Here is a 22966-nt window from a genome sequence, read left to right as displayed (position 1 = left end):
TTTGTTCCCGGAAATAATTAGCCCCCACACTAGAATGACTGAAAATGAGATGTCTTTGGACAGATTTTTTACAGGGAAAAGGGCACCTGACGAGCCAGAAGATGAGCCTAAAGAAAACAAAATCTACGCTACTTCCCAATCACTAAAGACCCATGAACTACTAAGGAGTGGATTCGTGACCCGTATGTGACCATATCTTCTCAACGAAACAAGCTCAGGCCTCCCACTGATTCAGTGGGTGAGTTATATTTTCCCTGCACTTAACACGACGGGGCTAAAAACAAATGTAATTTTATATTTGGTGTATTTTTCTGCCGCACATTGCCGGTGTCTGACAAATTTGGCATGCACCTAACGTTAAAAATGGCCGCGAATGCAGCGATTCCAAAGTAAATACTACAAACTTTCTTTAAAGAAAGGAATATTAACTCACGTTTGCCATGTTAGCTGCACACAACAACTGCACGCAGCTCTCCCACTTTATGACTTCGCCGTGTCGTTAGGCATTAATTTACGCCATTTTCGTGTTACACATGTATATTTATGATGTAGATAGTTTTTTGGCACTGTTGGACAAGATTGAGAGTCCAACTGTATATGAAAGAGGGCTTTTTCACCGCCACAAAAGCTTTGGGAGCAAAATTTTATAAGGGTGCAAAATTTGACGGAACCCCGGTCCGTGAAAAAAAAGACCCAAATCACACCGGTCCATGGTGCAAAAAAGGTTGGGGACCCCTGGGCTAAACCATTATGAAGTTTTTGCGAAGTTATTTTTCTGACCTTTGACCTCATTAACACAAAATTCAATCACCTCTTCAGTTTTATATTAAGACCATGCCCAGCATGTTTGTAATATTCTAATATAATACAGTGGTACCTCTACTTACAAAAGTAATTGGTTTTGGAAGTAGTTTCTTAAACTGAAAATTCCCTAATCCGTTCCAAACCCCAAAATTCAGTCATATATTATCAAGCATAAAAATGCATCAAAACATGTGACAAATATATGTTACAATTAGATTTTGACACAATAAACATAAAATGAGAGTTTGACATATAAAAACAAAGAGTAAAAGTTAATATATCTGCATAAAGCTGTCAAGACACATCTTTTTTTTTTTTTTTTAAATATTAAATGTTTTATTTTTCCAGAACAAGAATCCAAAACTTCGTTTGTTCGTTCATTCGTATCGCTAACAACATACGCCAAACATGGTTTTGAATAAAATAAATGACTGTGCTCAAAGTCACTATAAGTATCCATCAAAATGTGATGAATTTAATCCCGTTTTTTCAGTCAGTTCATGATGCTACCATTTCCTTCTTCGTGGTTTTCCTTCAATTTTTCTGTGCACGCAGTGGTCAGTGGGTCATCCTCCAAATCTTGCTCCCAAAAACCATCCCTCTCTTTTGAAGCTCTGCCTCCCTCAGCCAAAACTATAATGCCCGAGCTGCGTGTCAGATGGCTGCTTAAACTCATGAGGTACAGGTTGGCTTGCGTTTGTAGCATCAGTGGGGGTTCGACTTCATTGACATCTTGTTCAGCGCTGCCGTCTGAACTGTTGCCATCAAACTCATCCCACCACCTGAAACTGCTGCTGTCATCCTCGTCTTCAGACCTGCAAATATGCCTCGGTGATCCCAGGATAGGGTCTTCTTCCTCCGCACTCCGAATGACTCCAATCTCAACCTCAGCCCCGACAGCTGCTTCCAGCTGACTATCATTGTCAATGATGATGTCAATGTTTTCATCATTTTGACTGACATTCATGTCAATGTCATCTGGCCACGGCTCCCCCTCGTTTACAAAGATGATCTCCTGATTCACTATAAAATCGAGTACGACAATGTACTCCATGTTAGGGTCGTCATTGGGGGGTCGATTCCCTATAAGCAGCGGAATATGGTAACCTGAAATTCATCAAGAGAGAAATAAAAATTAGCCAAAATAGTTGCTTGGGAACATGCCTGAAACTAAAAGCGAACTTACTACTTGGGCCATTGTGCCATCCATCACCTTGTCCTTCCATTTTGTCTAAAAGGAATCCAAAAACCAAAAAATAAAACTTCATTATTGACTTTTATCGTAATTCTCGGACTATAAGGCGCACCTGACTATAAACTAGAGATGTCCCGATCGATCGGGTCAGATGACGTCATTTTCAAAGTATCGGATTTGGCAAAAAAATATCGGACATACCTTTTTTTTAATATATATATATATATTTTTTTAATTAAATCGTTTCCTAATTGCATTTAATGTTACAGACATAATATGTTACACTCATCCAGAGTCTTTAGTTTAGGCTTATCAAATTTATCCCGTTAACGGCGGTAATTAATTTAAAAAAATTTATCACGTTAAAATATTTAACGCTATTAACGCATGCGCTGCACGACCCACTCACGCATTGTCGCGTTTAATCTGTAATGGCGCCGTTTTACCTATATATAGAGCTAAAAGGCAGCGTAAAATGAGTAGAGTGAATTTTGGCAGCCTTTGGAGCCTTTTTTTAATTGGCTAAAGCCTTACAATCCTTCTCCCTACGATTAGAAATATCGTGGGAAGCAATGTGGGGAAGCAAGGTAGTAGGTAGCTCTTTTACTTAACACCCTATGTTATTTCCCAACGCAGAGAAGATATATCATTTGGTACCACTACGCACAGTCATGGTTGCACTTCCCATCATGCATTTGGGCAGAACAGTTAAATGGCTACAGTATCATTTACTGAAAGCTCAACAAATACACTAGATGGCAATATTTAGTCACAATATACAAAGTCACATTTATCCTTTAAGAATTACAAGTCTTTCTATCCGTGGATCCCTCTTACAGAAAGAATGTTAATAATGTAAATGCCATCTTGAGGATTTATTGTCATAATAAACAAATAGAGTACTTAAGTACTGTATGTTGAATGTATATATTCGTCCGAGTTTTATTCATTTTTTTCTTAATGCATTGCCAAAATGTATATGATCGGGAAAAATTATCGGGAATGATTGGAATTTAATCGGGAGCAAAAAAAAAAAAAAATCAATCGTATCGGGAAATATCGGGATCGGCAGATACTCAAACTAAAACGATCGGGATCGGATCGGGAGCAAAAAAACATGATCGAAACAACCCTACTATAAACCGCCATCCACTAAATTTGACACGAAAACGGCATTTGTTCATAGATAAGGCTCACTGGACTATAAGCTGCAGATGTCCTCACTGTATTATGGGACATGTACAGCAAGAGATATTAACCGGTAACACTATTTGACAGCAGCATCATAAGACTGTCTTAAGGCCAAATAAACCACCATGAAGTCTATAATTGGCTACAAGGCTTCATTTGGCCATCACTGCTCCCAATCAACGTCTGCCGCTACCTGCTGTAAACACTGTTGTCATCCAACATGCCTCCTAGCATGCAATGCAGCACTACAGATGTAAATAACAATCAAAATTCATGCTCCGTGCTTATTATTTCTTCAGTTAGTTTCAGATGTTTTAATACTTGTTAGTTATGATATTTGGTAACACTTGCACCATAAGACTTTGATTAAAACATCATAATTATGACATGACACCGCCATGAGCATTAATGAATGCTTATGACTGATGTCATTTTGTTTCATTCGGCAAATTATCTCACTTTTGAATAGATGTAAAAGATCTGAGCTGGACATAAATGGAGTTAGTGCCATAATTTGCCAGATGACACTTCATGACATCTGTCATAAGCATTCAGTAATGCCCATGATAGTCTCCTTTTCTTTTCCTTTCGGCTTGTCACGTCATAATTATGACGATCTTGTGGCAGTCTTAGATATTCAGAAAAAGTCAGTCAAATAAGGTGTTATCTATTAACCCATAACACCTATTAACCCAATAAATCAACAAATAAGCCACACTGGACTATAAACCACAACTGTCCTCACTGTATTATGGGATATTTCCACCTAAAGATATTAACCAGTAACACTTTATTTCACAGTGGCATCATAAGACTGTCATAAGACGAAATGAATCACCATGAGGCTTTGAACTAATTGGCTGCAAGGCTTCAGTGCTTCACAAAGCTTCACAAAGCTTCATTTGGCCATCACTGCTCCTTGGCGGTGTTTACCGCCACCTGCTGTAAACACTGCTGTCATCCAACATGCCTCCTAGCATGCACTGCAGCACTACAGATGTAAATAACATTCAAAATTCATGTTCGGTGCTAATTTTTTCTTCAGTTACTCTTCCAGTTGTTTTATTACTTGCTAGTTATATTTGGTAAGACGTTATTTGAAAGTTTCACCATAAGACTGTAATTAGACCATCATAACTATGACATGACACTACCATGAGCATTAATGAATGCTTATGACTGTTGTCATTTTGTGTCATCTGGCAAATTATCTTACTTTTCAATGGATGTAAAAGATCCGAACGGGACATAAATGGAATTAGTGACATAAATTGCCGGATGACACCTAATCACATCTGTCATAAGCAATCATTAATGCCCATGATAGTCTCTTATTCTTTTCCCTTCGGCTTGTCATGTCAAAATTATGACGGTCTTAGATATTTAGAAAAAGTCAGTCAAATAAACTGTTACCTATTAACCCAATAAATCAACTAATAAGCCGCACTGGACTATATGCTAAAGGATTTAAAATTTGGGAAAAAAGTAGTGGTTTATAGTCCGAAAAATTAGGGTAAATGACAGGTTTTCATTCAAATACAAGTGCAAATTTACAATTAAAATGACACCCGTAGACGACATGTTCTCAATATGCTTTAGCAAATTGTACAAAAACGCATTTAACAATGATTTGCTTCACTGACAGACAAGAGTACCCTGTGATTTCTCCCAGCCAATTGGACCAAATATAAAAGACTATTTGAAAAAAAAAAAGTCCTATAGAAACATGTCACCAAATATAACATATTCAAAAGTCTAAAATTTAAAATTTCCTCTTAAATTCACCGTAGGTTGCTGAAAATAGTAAGAAAATATACAAATTAAATAAAGCTTTAAATGACACCTGACTTTGGCCCCTCCCATTGACACCCTATAGTTGCGTAATGACACCCTAGTTGTTTAAACGCTCATAATGAAGTACTTTGCTCTGTGATTTTAAACAATGCTTTGTGTAGACATACCTTTACTTGAGGGACCTGCTCTGAAAAACTGCAGTTTGTATACAAAAAACACATTCAGGTTACTGAACAATTTAGAGTTGACACTTTGAAATTGTTTACTTGTAAATATACACACTTCAAACAACAGTTCTTTAAAAAAAATAATAACAAAAGCTGGTGCCTAGCACTTGCATGAATACAATGGTGGCTTTAATACTGTTTCATCATCACAACTTTGTTACCCCTAAATAACAGGCTTTGTACAAAGCCAGTTATGTCATCAACACATGACCATGTGTGTGTATGTGTATGATGTCGCTATCTGCGTTTGACTGCTTAACTGTTCTTCAACTCAGTCACCGCCACAGACGACTAAACGATTCAAACATTCGTGTTAACTGAAAAAGCTGGCAGCGTTAACTAAGAGGAAAGAAGGGGCTTTGACTTGGATGTAATGTGTACACAGTAAAAACCCTATGTCAGATTGGGATTCGTTTTACAATGACATTTTTACAATAAAATTATCTGTACATGAATATACAAAATGTCACTCTGTAGAAATGATGAAAACTTTCTCTAGCACTTTCCTTAAATTTGGAAAATACAGAAAAATGGAACATCTGGATTTAGATATAAATCATTATCTTCCACTTGTGCAAAATTTTTCATCAATAGCTCCTTAGCAGAGGACTCTACTTTCAATAGAGTGCGACAAAAACATGTCGGAATGTTCCAATTTTTGTGCTATTCCACTGAGCACAATGGCTGAGCTACCTGGGGTTGTAGCTCGACTTATTACAGCTGACATCATGCTGCTCCTCTTAAGCCAGCAAATGAGTTGAGACTACCTCAACAGCGCCTCTGCTGGTTGCCATTGAGCAGTGTACTCCATTTTGCCTCAATTGCTTCGAAACGCGTTCAAATCAATGAATACAAACAGTCGTCTGAACCTTTTGTAAACAGCTAATTATTAGCCCTGCCTTGTGAATTATTTTCACTGTCCCTAGTTTCTTCCTCTTGACCGTTTCTAAAGCTTTTAGCGGATGCTGGCCGAGAGTCTTGTTGCACATCTTCTAGATCGCTATCAGAAGCGTTACCGTGACGAAAACGCTTCTTGACTCTCCCCATTTCAGACGCAAGTCCTGCCTCCCCTCGCGCCCTTTTCCTCGAGTTTTCAGACGACAAGTCCTCGTCTGCATCTTGTCCACTTGAACGAATGGCAAAGTCCTCATCTTCCGAATATGATAGGAAGTTTTTCTTTCGTGTTTTCTTTCCGCCTTTGTCATCTTGCGAATCCACGTCGTCGCTTGACCTCTGCTTGGACGCACCGAGGCGATGAACGTTGTCTTCTTCTTGAACGTTGTCAGATAAACTGTCCGAATTTGAATCGTCCCACCACTGGAATTGTTTGCCCCTTCTCATGTCGTCGTCTTCATCTTCTAGAGACCTTTCCTTTGATGGTCCAGGTAAAGGATCCTCCAAGTCCTGGTAGACTTCAGGGGTAGCATTTTTTACCGTCCTGTCATTGACAATATTGCCAATGATACCAAAACCTTCAAGGTTCTCATTGTCATTGTCAATGTCTTCAAAACCTTCGTCGTTATTACAATCGTTATCGATATGATCGCCTTCGTCGTCATTGATATCATTTTCAAAATCGTCATCTTCATCAATGTTCTGGTCATCCTCAATGCTATCTTCGTTTAAATCGCCGTTCTGTTCTTCGTTGTTGTCAATCTCGTCAAAGTCGTCGTTGTTCACCAGACGCAATTCGAGGAAAATGTCGTCAAACACGTCGCCGTGTTGCAGCGGCCTTACCCTGATTCTGAAGAGGAGCACCGCATTTTCGTCATTCATGTGCATGTCGTTCATATTGTTATTGTCCGCGTGGTATTCATGATGCTCGCCGTTCTCGTTGTCTTCCATTTCGCCGTCGTTGTCTTCCACGTCGGCATCGCCGTCGCTTTCTTCCGTGACTTCCTCCTCCTCGTCCTCGAGATTCCCGTTATCGTTGTCTTCGACATTTTCCTCCTGATCAAGGTCTTCGAAGTTTTCCTCGTCTTCGATATTGTCGTCGTTATCGTCCTCGTTGTCTTCGATATTGTCGTCCTCGTCGTTGTCTTCCGTGTTACCGTCGTTATCGATGTCGTCGTTTATGTCGGGCGGCCTTATCATTGCGTGTATGGAAAAGATGATCTCCTGATTCAAAATAAAAACTCTCAGCCCAAGGGTTTCCATATTCCGTGCTCCATTTCCTATTGGCAGTGGAATACGGTAGCCTGAAAAACACGTGACATGGGTGGATGATACTATCATCAGCATAGAATCAGACAAAAATATCTGTTTTACCCAAAGAGAGGGGAATGGGAAAATTCAACGGCATATACTTACAATTTGGGCCATTGTGCCGTCCATCCCCTTGTCCTTCCATTTCGTCTAATAAAACAAAGATAATATATATGAAATATACTGAAATTTGCTTTCACATAACATGTTTATGGGCACATATGTAAATCCATCACTGCTATAGAAGATATAAAAACAGAAATATTTGTTTGAAAAAAAAATGTTTACACAAAAATATATTAATCAGTGGTTCTTAACCTAGGTTTGATGGAACCCCAACGGTTTGGTGAGTAAGTCTAAGGGGTTCGCCAAAGGTAAAGAAATGCAGATATCTATTTTCGTCAGCTGATTAAATCCAGGCAAAGCAGCTTTTTAGACCAGGTCTTGGACTAGTTTGCTCCCAATTTACTGGCTACTGTTAGTCCTCAAACTGATGGGAGGAGGAACTGGTTTGCTCAGTGGAAGGTTGACTCACACTTAGTATGGAGGAATAGAACAGGCCAATGGCCAGCGTGGTCTCAAACTTTGACCTGTTTATATAACATGCTGTCAAAATGAGAAGAATTTTGAACGGGGGTTGCTAAGCTAATAAGCTTGCTAGCTTAGTTACAGTGGGGCAAATAAGTATTTAGTCAACCACCAATTGTGCAAGTTCTCCTACTTGAAAAGATTAGAGGCCTGTAATTGTCAACATGGGTAAACCTCAATAATGAGGGACAGAATGTGGGAAAAAAAAACAGAAAATCATATTGTTTGATTTTTAAAGAATTTGTTACCAAATTAGAGTGGAAAATAAGTATTTGGTCACCTACAAACAAGCAAGATTTTTGGCTGTCAAAGAGGTCCAACTTCTTCTAACGAGGTCTAATGAGGACTAATGAGGCTCCACCCGTTACATGTATTAATGGCACCTGTTTTAACTCATTATCGGTATAAAAGACACCTGTCCACAATCTCAGTCTGTCACACTCCAAACTCCACTATGGCCAAAACCAAAGAGCTGTCGAAGGACACCAGAGACAAAATTGTAGACCTCCACCAGGCTGGGAAGACTGAATCTGCAATAAGTAAAACGCTTGGTGTAAAGAAATCAACTGTGGGAGCAATTATTAGAAAATGGAAGACATACAAGACCGCTGATAATCTCCCTCGATCTGGGGCTCCATGCAAGACCTCACCCCGTGGCGTCAAAATGATAGCAAGAACGGTAAGCAAAAATCCCAGAACCACACGGGGGGACCTAGTGAATGACCTACAGAGAGCTAAGACCACAGTAACAAAGGCTATTATCAGTAACACAATGCGCCGCCAGGGACTCAAATCCTGCACTGCCAGACGTGTCCCCCTGCTAAAGAAAGTACACGTCCAGGCCCCTCTGCGGTTCGCTAGAGAGCATTTGGATGATCCAGAAGAGGACTGGGAGAATGTCTTATGGTCAGATGAAACCAAAATATAACTTTTTTTGTAGCAACACAGGTTCTCGTGTTTGGAGAAAGAATACTGAATTGCATCCGAAGAACACCATACCCACTGTGAAACATGGTGGTGCTTTGGCGCTGTTTTTCTGCAAAGGGACAGGACGACTGATCTGTGTAAAGGAAAGAATGAATGGGGCCATGTATCGAGAGATTTTAAGTGAAAATCTCCTTCCATCAGCAAGGGCATTGAAGATGAGACGTGGCTGGGTCTTTCAGCATGACAATGATCCCAAACACACAGCCAAGGCAATAAAGGAGATTTCAAGGTCCTGAAGTGGCCTAGCCAGTCTCCAGATCTCAACCTCATGGAAAATCTGTGGAGGGAGTTGAAAGTCCGTGTTGCCCAACGACAGCCCCAAAACATCACTGCTCTAGAGGAGATCTACATGGAGGAATGGGCCAAAATACCAGCGACAGTGTGTGAAAAGCTTGTGAAGAGTTACAGAAAACGTTTGGCCTTCGTTATTGCCAACAAAGGGTACAGAACAAAGTATTCAGATTAACTTTTGGTATTGACCAAATACTTATTTTCCACCATGATTTGCAAATAAATTCTTTAAAAATCAAACTGTGATTTTCTGAGTTTTTTTTTTTTCCATATTCTGTCTCTCATGGTTGAGGATTACCCATGTTGACAATTACAGGCCTCGCTAATATTTTCTAGTGGGAGAACTTGCATAATTTGTGGTTGACTAAATACTTATTTACCCCACTGTGTATTGCTTTAGATTTTGAAAAAAAATTGCTAGATTATGTAATTCCGAAGCGTTCGGTGAATCCACATGTGAAACTTGTAGGGTTCGGTATCTTTAGCAAGGTTAAGAACTACTGATATAAATGAATGTATTTTTTCCAATACTAAACCAATACAATGCTATTTTGTATTTCTATTTTTCCCCCACTATGTACTATTACTATATATGAATATATAAATATATGTTTGAAGATGTCTCTTAAATAGAAAGATGTTTAAATGTTACATTAAAGTTGCAATTATTTTCTGAATGTAACAGATTTTAGCTCTACCTCTCAAATCCATGTTATCCTAGACAATGACATCACTTTTGCAATACATCATTGGGAGTGCTTGCAACTATCAACCATAAAATTGCTCCTTATGAGTTTTAATGACATCTGGTTAGCTCAGCTTACCTTAACGTTGGGGAAGCGGCGCTTAGAATTGCTGTTAATTAAGCAGATTGAAGTTGGTGAGAACATAGATGCTTCCTTTGTAACTTCAGTGTTTTCGTCCTGGTCATGCTGATGGGGGCCATATGACTTGCACGCTGCAGAATTAAAGTGAAACTCTATGCTATCAATTCCTGTTAGGACATTAATCTAGGAAATCATTCGTTGCAGGTAGTAGTGGGCGGGGAAGCACAGCACTATGTGGTAATAATACTGGTGGCTTTATTACTCTGTGACATCACCACATCTTGCTGTCAAATTGCTTTGAACAAAACACTTCATGACATTTACATAATTGTATATATGAGTGTGATGTCACATTGAAAGATGGGGCTGCAGCGCTGCAGAAACAAGAGTATATCCACCATGCTGTACAACCCCCAATAGCACATTTGACCTGCTTTCACCATGCATGGTCAAGATTCTTTGCCTTCTGCGGAAATTCTTCACTACTGGTATTATTGGCATGAATTTAAATACTGGTATTATAATCACACTTTTCAATATATGGCGGAAAACAGACAAGACTGAAAAAGCAGTTTCTGCTCTTGCACTCCTCTTTAAAAGAAACTGCTGTATTTTAAGCCAAAACAACATTTGTGTTTGATAGAACAATATGTCTATATGCTGCTATAGCAGATTCATCGCGCATTAAGCCCCAAACTATTTTTAATTTGTCCGTTTTACTCTGGAAACCCCTCGTTTACAGACGTCGCGCAACCACTTTTGTGTCAACCCAGCCATAAAACGAAGGTAAAACGAAGGTAATTATATTTATTATTCAAAATGTCTGTCATTTTTAGCTTAGAATCATTAATTGATGTCTAATATTTTGTTTAAAAAAAAAAAAAAAAAAACACTTTAAAAAATTATTCACTTGCATATTTTAAGCTTTTAAACAAATTACGTCACAAATTATTGATTGTATTTTTATTTTTTTTTGTTACTGTCACATTTTCTTTGATATGTTAGATGATAAATAATGGATCTAAACAAAGAAAAATTGAAAAAAAAATGTTTACAAGGGTGGTGGAAATATTTAAAAAAAGAAAATCTTTATGTCTGCGATTTCTGCATCGCGACCCTTGTTATATTACCATGTTTCACCCATAAAATCCCCAAAAAGTCCAGCTGTGGCCATTCACAGCTGTGTCTTCACATTCAGTGATACATGCTAAATGGAGTTAAAGCAAATGTGACACACAGAAGGGCTTGCTAAAATTTGTTTAAATATATTGTTCTACGTAAATCAGCCAAGGTAGCCCCCCACATTTTTAGCACACCAAATCTGGCCCCCTTTGCAAAAAGTTTGGACACCCCTATTTAACTGATGATCCGGAGACGAGGCCAGCTTCTTTCACTTGGTACCAGCTAAATATTATTCAAAAAATAATGATGGCGGAAGAAATAAACATCTTGAATTTGAAACTGTATGTTGTCGGCGATTAGCCTCGTAATGATCTTAATTGTGGTTGTCAGCCCCAAACCCTCTAAATATATATTAAATGCATCTTACCAGATATAAAATGACTACTACATAAGCTGTGTTGATCGTTTGGTGCCCAGTTTTCTCGTCGAATTGCAGCAGTCCATCTCGCTCTCCTCTCCGGGTCTCTCGGAATACGGTAGAACTTCAAGTCTCTCCGTCTATCTTCTCTGTTACTGCAACCAACCGCCACACACGCCTTTACCATTTTGATTAATAATGTTAACGAGCAGAAAAACACGCCATACTAGGAGGAATTTACGTAGCGGTAATGCCGTAAACACGACGAGCTGACGGACAATATGGCGCGGAGGTGTGGTTGTGACGTCATGTGAGTGGGGTCTATAGCTACAGCTAAACAACTAGCATGCATACATGTGCATTGTCTTCATAAGACATAATTCCTGTCATTTCTAAATGAAAATGCTGTAACATGTTGCCGTGAGATAGTGGCAAAGATTTTGTACACAGGCTACATTGTATGCAACAAATCTGTTTTTTAAAACACAGCATTGATTTGTCACTTCACTATCACAGCTCAGCACAGCGCAAATTCAGATGTTCATGACAATGAAAATGTAAACACACATTGCCTACCTTTGCAAGAACGACGGTGTTGCCGTTTGCTACGGTCATAATGTGCAGGTCCTGCACCGATCCGCAGCAAAACTGTTCGTAGCTTTGTAGCGATTTGTAGTTTCGGAATTGCTGATGAGTGTAGTAACTTACACCAAACACTAAATACAGCATGATGTCCATTTCACGTAGTGGTGGAAGCTTGTCGACATCTTTATTCCATATGTGTTCGGCTTACATTGTTCACATCCTTAAGTTTGCTCACATATCTGTCCTTCGCCGTGGTAACAAGTTTGTCTCTGTATCAAACTGGTAAGTTTTCCTTACTTTTTTTTCCATCTTTGGCACTCATTGTTGAATTGTATTTGCCGTTAAGTTTAAATGTCCCGTGATGCAGACGTGCTTCCAATATGGCTGCGTTGTCACAAATCTCGCATGATCCCGTGTTGCTGTGACGTAAACGCTCGAGCCTAATTAGATTTTTGCTTTGGGAGAAAATACATTTACATTTTACTTTTTTAATTTGCATAGTAATTTCTTTCTCTGATACTTTTGCACCTATATCTGTACTTTTACTTAAAAAAATTTTTTTTTTTTAAACTAGTTCGTCCACCACTGCCCATTGCTTCAAGCGTTATAATACTCCGACATCTATTCCATTCATTTCCCTGTCAATAGCATTTCTCTTTACGCATTAGTAATAAGCTAATGGATTTTAGAGCAAAGTGTCGAGAGTCGTTAAACAGCTCGGAGTATTTTGCCGAAATAGTCACTCAACCTAACTGCTGCTGGCTGTAAATCAAGATTAGTTGAATTTACTGCCACCAGTACCCCTCATATCTAATAATTCTATTCCACTAATATTCTACCACCAATTTTCTTGCAATGACTCAGTCGCACTTCCAAGTTGCCAGGGTAGTAAAAGCTACTATGAGTAATAGTGGTGATATTGTAACATTGCTACTAAACTCAACTAGTTGTCATTGACGTCCATAAACTGTCAATTTGACTCTGTTGAATGAGGAGGTCAATTTGCCGCTGGATGGCAGTGTTGGGTTGGTTTGCCATTTTGGCTTCATTCACTTGGGCCCATTCAAATTAACTGCAAATACAGACCTGAAAAAAAAATCATTTATGGAGACTTTATTTAGCACTTTACACTTATAATGATTATGATTTGTTTTTTCTGAATCCCCTTGCCGTTATGTGTTACCCATAATAATATAAATAGTCTTCAATCCAAGGGTAATAATTGCCAATATATTTTTTTTCCTCCTCCCTGAACAACGTATTTTCTAAATCAACAGCCTTGAGTGCAGGCTTTAACATGTCCTACTTATGTTTTCTATGAGGTCTCAAGTATCTCATAGAGAAAAGGTTTTCTTTGTCATACTGAGTGGTAATCTTTCCAAGGTCATTTCCGCGTATTTACCTTCAATATAGTTTGCATTAGCTATACAGGGGCTCTGGGCAAAGGCCGGTAATTAGAATGCAACATAATACCAGTCCTGCTATTTTGTCAGAGAAAGACCGAAAAAGTCTAATGAGCGGTTATAGGAAAATCAACATACTTTAATTCTTTAAACTAGTGTCTTTCTAGTGTAAAACTATAAGAAACTCATGTCCATCGTCTTCATTGTGACATGAATTATTCTGAAATGAGTCATCCCCATTCAAACATCTTGATGTTCCCATGGGGTCAACTAAACCCCAAGTTTTGGGCTCCCCCTTACTATTCAGGCCTTGCTGACAAGTGCATACGACAACACTTGAGCACGTCACAAACCATTAAAGCCATGTATGTCCATTCTCTAATTGGTGGTTCTTCTTTCAAAGAGTGATTAGGTGTTGCGAGGAGTGCGAGGCGCCTCGATTCAATCCATCTCCAATGCCGCAGGGGACAAAAGAGGTACCCACTTCTACTGTGGAAGCAAAAGGGGCCATTGACACCAATAAATCCCCCTTTCCACTTCCTCTCCGGTGTGTTGGGGTTATGTCAGGAATTTCCTGGGTCCCATTGTCCCTTGGGTGCTCTGTTTTTGGTAACCCATCACCAAGCATTCTCTGCTGTTCGCCGTGCCCGTTCCCTCCCCCTTACACACAAACACGTCCATAACCCCGAGGCTGTGTCCATGGGTCCCTCGGCGTGAATAGAGCACCTCGGCTGAATACAACAGACAGGCAGGCGTCAGAACATCAGGTTCAGCAGCCCAAGTCATGCACTCAGTTATTTTCACCTGTTTTGTTCCTTTGGCCTCATTGTGTGCTGAGAGCCATTCAGCAGTCAATGCCTGTTCTGCCGTTTCAATTAGCTGAATGAAGCACTGACAATCAGCCAGTTAAAGGACGCAGTTATCGCCTCAGCGTGATGTTTTGAGTAAGCGTTGATATGTTTAGCAAGTTGAATGGAAGTGAACGTTTTTATAGTAGTAATAATTTGTGTGTAAAAGGAAAAGTAGTCTTTGTGTATCATGGTGGGACAAATTAGAACTAGGGCTGTAAAATGATTAAAAATTTTAATCGATTTAATCACAGCTTAAACATTAATTAATCGTAATTAATCGCAATTCAAACCATTTATAAAATATGCCATATTTTCCTGTAAATTACTGTTGGAATAGAAAGATGACACAAAACGGATATATACATTCAACATACTGTACATAAGTACTGTATTTGTTTATTATAACAATAAATCAACAAGATGGCATTAACATTATTAACATTCTGTCAAAGTTATCCCATGGATAGAAAGACTTGTAGTTCTTAAAAGATAAATGTTAGTACAAGTTTTGTATCAAAACCCCTCTTAAAGTTTTCGTTTTAATAAAATTTGCCAGCAGAGGATGACAAAACGCCAAAAAACACAAGTAACAAGTGCACATGACACTGTGCTTTTATGTTAATCTGTTTGAGCGGGGCATGTGCATTAAATACATCAAATATTTTGACGTGATTAATTTAAAAAATTAATTACCGCCCATTAACGCGATAATTTTGACAGCCCTAATTACAACATTTGGAAAATTTCTTTGCCTTGACAGACCAAATTGGATTTTTTTTTTTTAGGCTTGGATCAACCCTGAAAACGTATTGTCTTAAATCTTGTATATTCAGGGGTGCACATAAGTGGTCTGCATGCGCGCATGCGTACTGGACGTAGACAAACGCGCTGGCCCTCAACGGCTTCCGTACGCTTTTGCGTACCGATGGCTGACCACTGTATTTGCGGCGGACACGAGAAAATAACTTCTCAAAATGTCGAAGAGGCGGGCCACACTGAGTAATTGCTTCCGTGTTCCCCCATCCCCGTCAAAAGACAGACAGACGACAGAGACGTCACCGGAGCTACCGAAAAAAAGGACTTTAGCTGAAAAGTGGCTACAGGAGGTACCATGGCTAGAAGCAAATGATGCTCGCACGGAAATGCGGTACAAAATGTGCCGTGAGAATCCCAATGTCGCCGATAAAAGCAGCGCATTTTATGTAGGGTCAAAGAATTTCAGCCATCCAAACTTTGAAAAGCACGAAAAAAACAGAGAGCATGTGGCAATTAAGCAAACTATCGATGTCAGACATGACCCCACTCGCCCTATGGACAAGTCGCGGAATAAAGGTAATGAACAGCGACATGCACTGACAAACGTGTTTTTGCTCGCATTTTACAAAGCTAAACATGCACGTTCAATGAGGTCTTATGAGGAGGACATCCCACTTTTAAAAAGGCTTGGAGTTAATGTGGGAGCCGCATAATGCCCTTTATTTTGAATTGGTGCTTATATGTTTATTTCTTTACATTTCACTTCAAAGTAATGCCAATTTTGTTGTGCCAGTTGATGTTAATCAAGCATTAATTGTGCACCCCTGTGTATATTACACTTTTTCTATAACATCTCAGGTTTTATTTGGACAGGTCGCAACATTATTTGACAGCTAAGGTAGTGCAGTGATTGCTTAAGAATATTTTGGCTGTTAACCTGTATAATTGCTTAGCACAATTCAATTTCAGGGGCTTTAGAGTTACAATCTTGTGCCCGTAAGTCTGAAGTTTTATAATTTTCCGCTGAATTAAGCTTTTGTTCATGCTGCGTCCCAGTGCAGCCCTTCGGATTGATGTTCTCCTTCCCAGTGTTAGTGTCTGCTCTAGGAGTTGGATGTTTAGTGATAGCTGGTCGTCCTCTGCATGATTTATCAAGCAAACCAATTTTGAACAATTTCATCTATGGTGTTAACTGTGTTACTCATGCATGTGTTTTTTGCTTTTTGGGCAGAGGTCTTATGACCAAACAAACGTGCTATGCATGCTATTAATTAGAATCAATTCATAGTGATCTCTCGCTACTTCGCGCTTCAAACTTTGCGCCCTCTGTCCATTGTGGATTTTTTTTCTATTAAAAAAATAAACACAGATGAGCCGTCCCGAGCCGATCGCGTAGTCTCACTCCGCCCTCCCTCCATCCCTCTCTCTGCTCTTTGTTGCTCAGGCCGTGCACTGGAGTTGCTTATTAAATTTAACAATTATCGACAGACATTTAATGTTTGATTTTGCCACAGATGTCTGGAGCGTGAAGCTTCAAAGAGCCGCATGCGTCAATCATCGTTTAACTTGTTAAATAATTGCTGTGGCAACTTCTTGTGTGTATGCGAGCAGCTTGAGTGGATTTGAGGGACTCGCTCAATGAAGCATTTAATACAAACGTTTTTATACTTTATTCATGTTTTTAAATAATTCGGTGGGACAGTAACATGTTTAAAACTTTTCATAATTATTACATTAGAAGTGCTGAAAAAACATTTATTAAAATATATACATAGACATCACATAAAAAATTTTTTAAACTATACTTTGATGAAAAAAGTAAAAAATACATGTCTTATTTATGTCTTTCCATTGCTAAATCTGAATAAATACATTGAACACACACACACACGCACACACACACCCACACATACACACACACACACAAAAATTTATCACGGAGGGCTCTGGTCCCCATTAATCGCAAAAAACGAGGGATCACTGTATATGCATACTTTTAGCACAGTAATTGCGGATGCTGGTCTTTAAATGAGGGTGAAGCTCAAAGTGTGTCCGCCTGCGAGTGCTTTGTGATGGTGGAAGGGTTCAGCAGCACGCACTTCTCGATGGGGAAAGAAACCGCAGTGCCAGAAGTCAAGTCTTCAAACACAAGCAACTACAATAGAAAAAAATGGCTCATCACGAGCTCATCACTGGATCGGAAATCGGGCCGATCGCGCTATTTCTCAGAGGATCTGAATCTGGTAAAAAGGATCGGGTTTTTATTTAGAAAATAATATTTATGTTTTTATGCTCCGTGCTCGTACAGTGCCACAGCCTCTCACTCTCCCTCCTGCTAAGCAGTGCAGCCAAACTGGCCAGTTGTTTGGTACTTAAAGTTAACAATGATTGATAGGTTTGTAGCTTTGATCTTGCCAGAGAAGCTTTGTAGCTCTACAATCAAAGGCACACATGTGTCAATCATCGTTAAACTCGCATAACTGCTGTGCAAACATACTGTAAGTGAGAGGCTGTTTTCATCAGCGTGAGCGTCAAAAGGTGAAAGGATTTGAGTGGACGCACTCTATGAAGCATTTAATGAAGACAAACATTTTCAACGCTATTCTTCTTTAAAAATAATTCACATTATGAAGGCAGCACAGTGAGACAGTAGCATGTTTGGAACTTTTTTTCCGGTATCAAATCGGGACTCCTTATCGGCAGATTCTCAAATCAAGTGACTCGGACTTGAGTGCTAAAATATCGGGAAAACCCTAGAAAAAACCACCAGAAATAAACTCAATTTTTTGCTAGTCAGTTATAAGAAAGAAAGAGTAGCAAGGATGATTAGAAAAGTCTCCAGTTCAAATCAAAACAATAGAGTGAAAATTGAAAAATGTGACCACAGACGTTTCCACCACAATATCGCTGATTTGCTCATTTCGCTGTCGAATTTAAAAAAAGGCATTCAGCCTCAAACAGATCATCCAATCATCATGCATAAAAGTGCGTAGTCCTGCCAGGTTGAGGCCCGCCCACTGCCCATAGACGCCCAGAGACGCCTGGCGTCCGATGGGCGGGACAAGCTCGTGCATTTATCCAATAACTCATCTTGTTTTGCTGTTTTGGAACAACCAACTTTCCAACCAAAAAAAAATGCGTCTTAACCAATTATAAGTAGCTGATTCTGAAAACAGAACAGTATACATTTGATCACCTATTTTTTTTTTTTTTTTGACACTTTAGGAAAGCTGAGCTTCCCTAGCAGTCTTAGAGCAATCGCCACTGTTGTACCCCCATAAACACCAGTGTCAAGAACTGTCACAATGATTAATTTTAGTGTTTCTCATGTCACCTTTAAAGGCATTATCGATCCATTTATTGCAAAGCCTGGGTGCCCTCTGGCCTTTGCTGTATTTATGGAGCCGTTAGGGCCATTATTTCCAATCACAGAGGCTGTAACGCAACATTTTGACACTCATCGCTTGGCATCATGAGAACCACCCCCAAATAGCACAAGTTTGATTTGTTGTTCAGTGGGGCTGATGTATGTTGTCTGCGGGTGCGCGCGCGTGAGTTAGGACTCGCTGGGTTGTACACATGTTACGAAGCAAGGCGCCATTGCGGCCTAAAAACTATTAGGCTCTGTAAATACACACTGTGGCGAAAGTAAACATTCTCAGCATGCCATCGAGACGCACAGAGGGGTACTCGGAGACAGCCACTGGACACATTGAGGGGGAGGTTGTGTGTGTGTTGTCAGGAAGATGGATATTGAAAATGTATGGTCCAATTAGGGGGAAAATTCCAACATGTATATTGATGCAGGGATAGTTAAGTCGAGTGCTCAATTAAGTAAATTAAAGGGAACATCTTGTAATGACCAAGTACAAAATTTTAATTATTTAATGTGTTTTTATGGTCCACTCAAGGTACTTTCAGTGTTTGTGAGAAAGCGTACAACATGACGTGTACAGTGGAGGGTATACTGCTGACTTGTCATTGTATATGCAACGCTAAGTTGAAAACTACGATGAATACTACTTTACAGTGGGGCAAATAAGTATTTAGTCAACCACTAATTGTGCAAGTTCTCCCACTTGAAAATAATAGAGAGGCCTGTAATTGTCAACATGGGTAAACCTCAACCATGAGAGACAGAATATGGAAAAAAACAACAAAAAATAACATTGTTTGATTTTTAAAGAATTTATTTGCAAATCATTATGGAAAATAAGTATTTAGTCAATACCAAAAGTTCATCTCAATACTTTGTTATGTACCTTTTGTTGGCAATAACGGAGGCCAAATGTTTTCTGTAACTCTTCATAAGCTTTTCACACGCTGTTGCTGGTATTTTGGCCCATTCCTCCATGCAGATCTCCTCCAAAGCAGTGATGTTTTGGGGCTGTCGTTTGGCAACACGGATTTCAACTCCCTCCTCAGATTTTCTATGGGGTTGAGATCTGGAGACTGGCTAGGCTACTCCAGGACCTTGAAATGCTTCTTACGATGCTACTCCTTTGTTGCCCTGGCTGTGTGTTTGGGATCATTGTCATGCTGAAAGACCCAGCCATGTCTCATCTTCAATGCCCTTGCTGATGGAAGGAGATTTTCATTCAAAATCTGTCGATACATGGCCCCATTTATTCTTTCCTTTACACAGATCAGTCGTCCTGGTCCCTTTGCAGAAAAACAGCTCCAAAGCATGATGTTTCCACCCCCATGCTTCACAGGGGGTATGGTGTTCTTCGGATGAAATTCAGTATTCTTTCTCCTCCACGACACGAGAACCTGTGTTGCTACAAAAAAAGTTCTATTTTGGTTTCATATGACCATAACACATGCTCCCACTCCTCTTCTGGAACATCCAAGTGCTCTCTAGCGAACCGCAGACGGGCCTGGACGTGTACTGGCTTCAGCAGGGGGACACGTCTGGCAGTGCAGGATTTGAGTCCCTGGCGGCGCATTGTGTTACTGATAGTAGCTTTTGTTAGTGTGGTCCCAGCTCTCTGTAGGTCATTCACTAGGTCCCCCCGTGTGGTTCTGGGATTTTTGCTCACCCTTCTTGTTGTCATTTTGACGCCACGGGGTGAGATTTTGCATGGAGCCCCAGATCGAGGGAGATTATCAGTGGTCTTGTATGTCTTCCATTTTCTAATAATTGCTCCCACAGTTGATTTCTTTACACCAAGCGTTTTACCTATTGCAGATTCAGTCTTCCCAGCCTGGTGCAGGTCTACAATTTTGTCTCTGGTGTCCTTCGACAGCTCTTTGGTCTTGGCCATAGTGAAGTTTGGAGTGTGACTGACTGAGTTGTTGACAGGTGTCTTTTATACCGATAATGAGTTAAAACAGGTGCCATTAATACAGGTAACGAGTGGAGCCTCATTAGTCCTCGTTAGACCTCGTTAGAAGAAGTTAGACCTCTTTGACAGCCAGAAATCTTGCTTGTTTGTAGGTGACCAAATACTTATTTTCCACTCTAATTTGGAAATAAATTCTTTAAAAATCAAACAATGTGATTTTCTGTTTTTTTTTTCCACATTCTGTCTCTCGTTGTTGAGGTTTACCCATGTTGACAATTACAGGCCTCTCTAATCTTTTCAAGTAGGACAACTTTCACAATTGGTGGTTGACTAAATACTTACAGGGTGACCCAAAAAAAAGTTTACACTCAGTTGACTGCTTGTTTAAAAGCCATTGAAACATATCTAAATAGGCTGTCATGCTTAAGTGATTCATTAAGGTCACTCAATGCAGCTGATAATCTCTCGTCTCTACAATTCCTGTGCTTCTGCTGAAAATGAAGAAAACTTTAGCTGTACCTGAATTGCTCCGTGCCGGTCTGACACCTACTGAGATTACAGCAAATCTGAGAATATCCAGATGTGCAGTCTACAAAGTTAAAAAGAAGCTGAAAGATACTGGAACAGCCTCACGAAAACCTGGGTCTGGAAAACCTGATCTGTGCGGACCAAAAAGTTGATTGACAAGGTGATATGTGGCCACCCCAGAGTTCAGATCTCAATCCCCTGGATTATAGCATATGGGCAACTGTGGAGGACACTGTAAGAAGCCACAAACTTCTGTGGCAGCCTTGGAGAGGTCCATTGTTAGATCTTGGGAAAAGATGACAGCATCCTACATAAAGAAGACCTGTCAAGCGTTCCGCAGGCGCCTGGAGGCTGTTGTGACACTTAAGGGAGGACACATTGAAAAATAGAGTGTACTGTACATGTTCTTTACAATAATGTATAATTTGTGATTAAATTCTAATTCTAAGCTGAATAAACATGGCATTTAAACTGTATTATGGCAGTGTAAACTTTTTTTGGGTCACCCTGTATTTGACCCACTGTATTTTCTTCTGACTCTTCTGAAAGGAAAAAAATGCAATTCTTGGTAAGTATGATAAGCAAACGTGAAATTGAGCCCCTTGCTGCTGTTTCCATGGAAACAGAACTAAGGATATATATATATTTTTCCTGACCATGTTTGTGTTATACCACCCACAACTCTATTTACAGTATGGCTTTAAACTTTGGTGCATTTGCAATATGTTACATCAGAACCGGCTGATTGGCTGCCATTTTAGAGCAGCTTGACTGATTTTTCAAGATCCATTCAAATTTTGTGTTCTATTATGATTTATACATGAAGTATTCCAAATAAAAAGATACTCTTCTTTCACTCGGAAAACTAACATCTTTCATAAAGAACAAAAAAAGGTCAATAATCAATCAGCGCTTTTTAAAAAAAAAAATCAAAATAAAGCGATTTCATTTGGAATTAATCTGGTTTTATCCCACATAATTTTTTTTTTTTTTTTAAATCAGTCAATGATTGTGAATGTTTTGATTCTGTCTGACATTTATACTCTTAACTGTTAGTATAGTATGTTTTTGTTAACTCATTCACTGCCAGATCAGGTATATGCATAGTACATTTTCCACATTAAGCACTTCAGCCACTAAAGAATGTGTTGCACTCTCGAGTGAGCTGCCACACTTTGCCACATGTAATAAATGATCTCCTAAACTAAGTGTCAACCAGAGTCGGGGAAACCAAGACAGAGTGTCGAACGTACTCGCGGCTCTTTGCGGCATCGCACGCATTTCCTGCCCGTCTGCTTAATTGTCCTAAGCCCTGCTTGATGGTGATGACTGGGGGTTCGATTTCCATCGCCTGTTATTTCGACTGCAGTCACCTGTTGTGCGGCGGCCAACATGGCCGCCGTGTTGATGTCATGGCATGTCATGAATCCTGTGCCCACTGAGACTGAAATCCAGGTCAAGTCATGGACGTGATGGATGTGTTGAGATCATGCCGGGCTCCGGATCCTGGATCAGCATCAAAGAACTGGAAGACGCACAAAGGGCTTTTAAAACGCTGACAAAAGAACTGGCAGACATAAACTTGATAGACTTACTGACCAATTGCTGTCTTTTGGTGCTTGGAAGCTCACCGGGAAGAGCTGCACCTCTAAAGTGCGTACGACAGGATAAAAAAAAGTCTTAAATAGCAATATTATGTGAATTAGAATCATATTTTGAGACGATTCGACTATATACAACAATTTGGCAAAGCGCAGATGACGAGAAATTAGTGTTTTAATCCGCCGTTTTGCCACGCCTACCATAATAGGGCTCGAGCGTCCCCAACAGGTGCATGACATCAGTGGGAGAATGGTTTCATCTGATTTCGTATGCAGCCCATTGAGGGGGAATTATTCATAACGAG

The 22966-nt window shown here is 39.7% G+C and overlaps 1 protein-coding gene across 1 annotated transcript; it reads right to left on the bottom strand.

The window, feature by feature from the left end:
• Nucleotides 1–1297: 1297 nt before the first annotated feature.
• LOC130909928 (uncharacterized) lies at nt 1298–22703 on the bottom strand. The gene is made up of 4 exons (XM_057826881.1): nt 22660–22703; nt 22434–22585; nt 1991–2035; nt 1298–1911 (listed from the first exon to the last, which is right to left on the bottom strand). The coding sequence occupies exons 3-4, from the start codon at nt 2028–2030 to the stop codon at nt 1298–1300; spliced, it is 654 nt and encodes a 217-aa protein (XP_057682864.1). The 5' UTR covers nt 2031–2035; nt 22434–22585; nt 22660–22703.
• Between the last annotated feature and the right edge of the window lie 263 nt (nt 22704–22966).

Source organism: Corythoichthys intestinalis, chromosome 21, assembly GCF_030265065.1.
Source record: "Corythoichthys intestinalis isolate RoL2023-P3 chromosome 21, ASM3026506v1, whole genome shotgun sequence".
NCBI lineage: Eukaryota > Metazoa > Chordata > Actinopteri > Syngnathiformes > Syngnathidae > Corythoichthys > Corythoichthys intestinalis.
The sequence above is the reverse complement of the archived record's forward strand: the minus strand, read 5'-3'. Positions and strand labels throughout refer to the sequence as shown.

Coding starts and splice junctions, on each gene's coding strand:
- LOC130909928 (XM_057826881.1), bottom strand. CDS start 2,030: ATGGAAGGACAAGGTGATGGATGGCACAATGGCCCAAGTA. Junction 1,912..1,990: donor ATGGCACAATGGCCCAAGTA/GTAAGTTCGCTT, acceptor GATGAATTTCAG/GTTACCATATTCCGCTGCTT.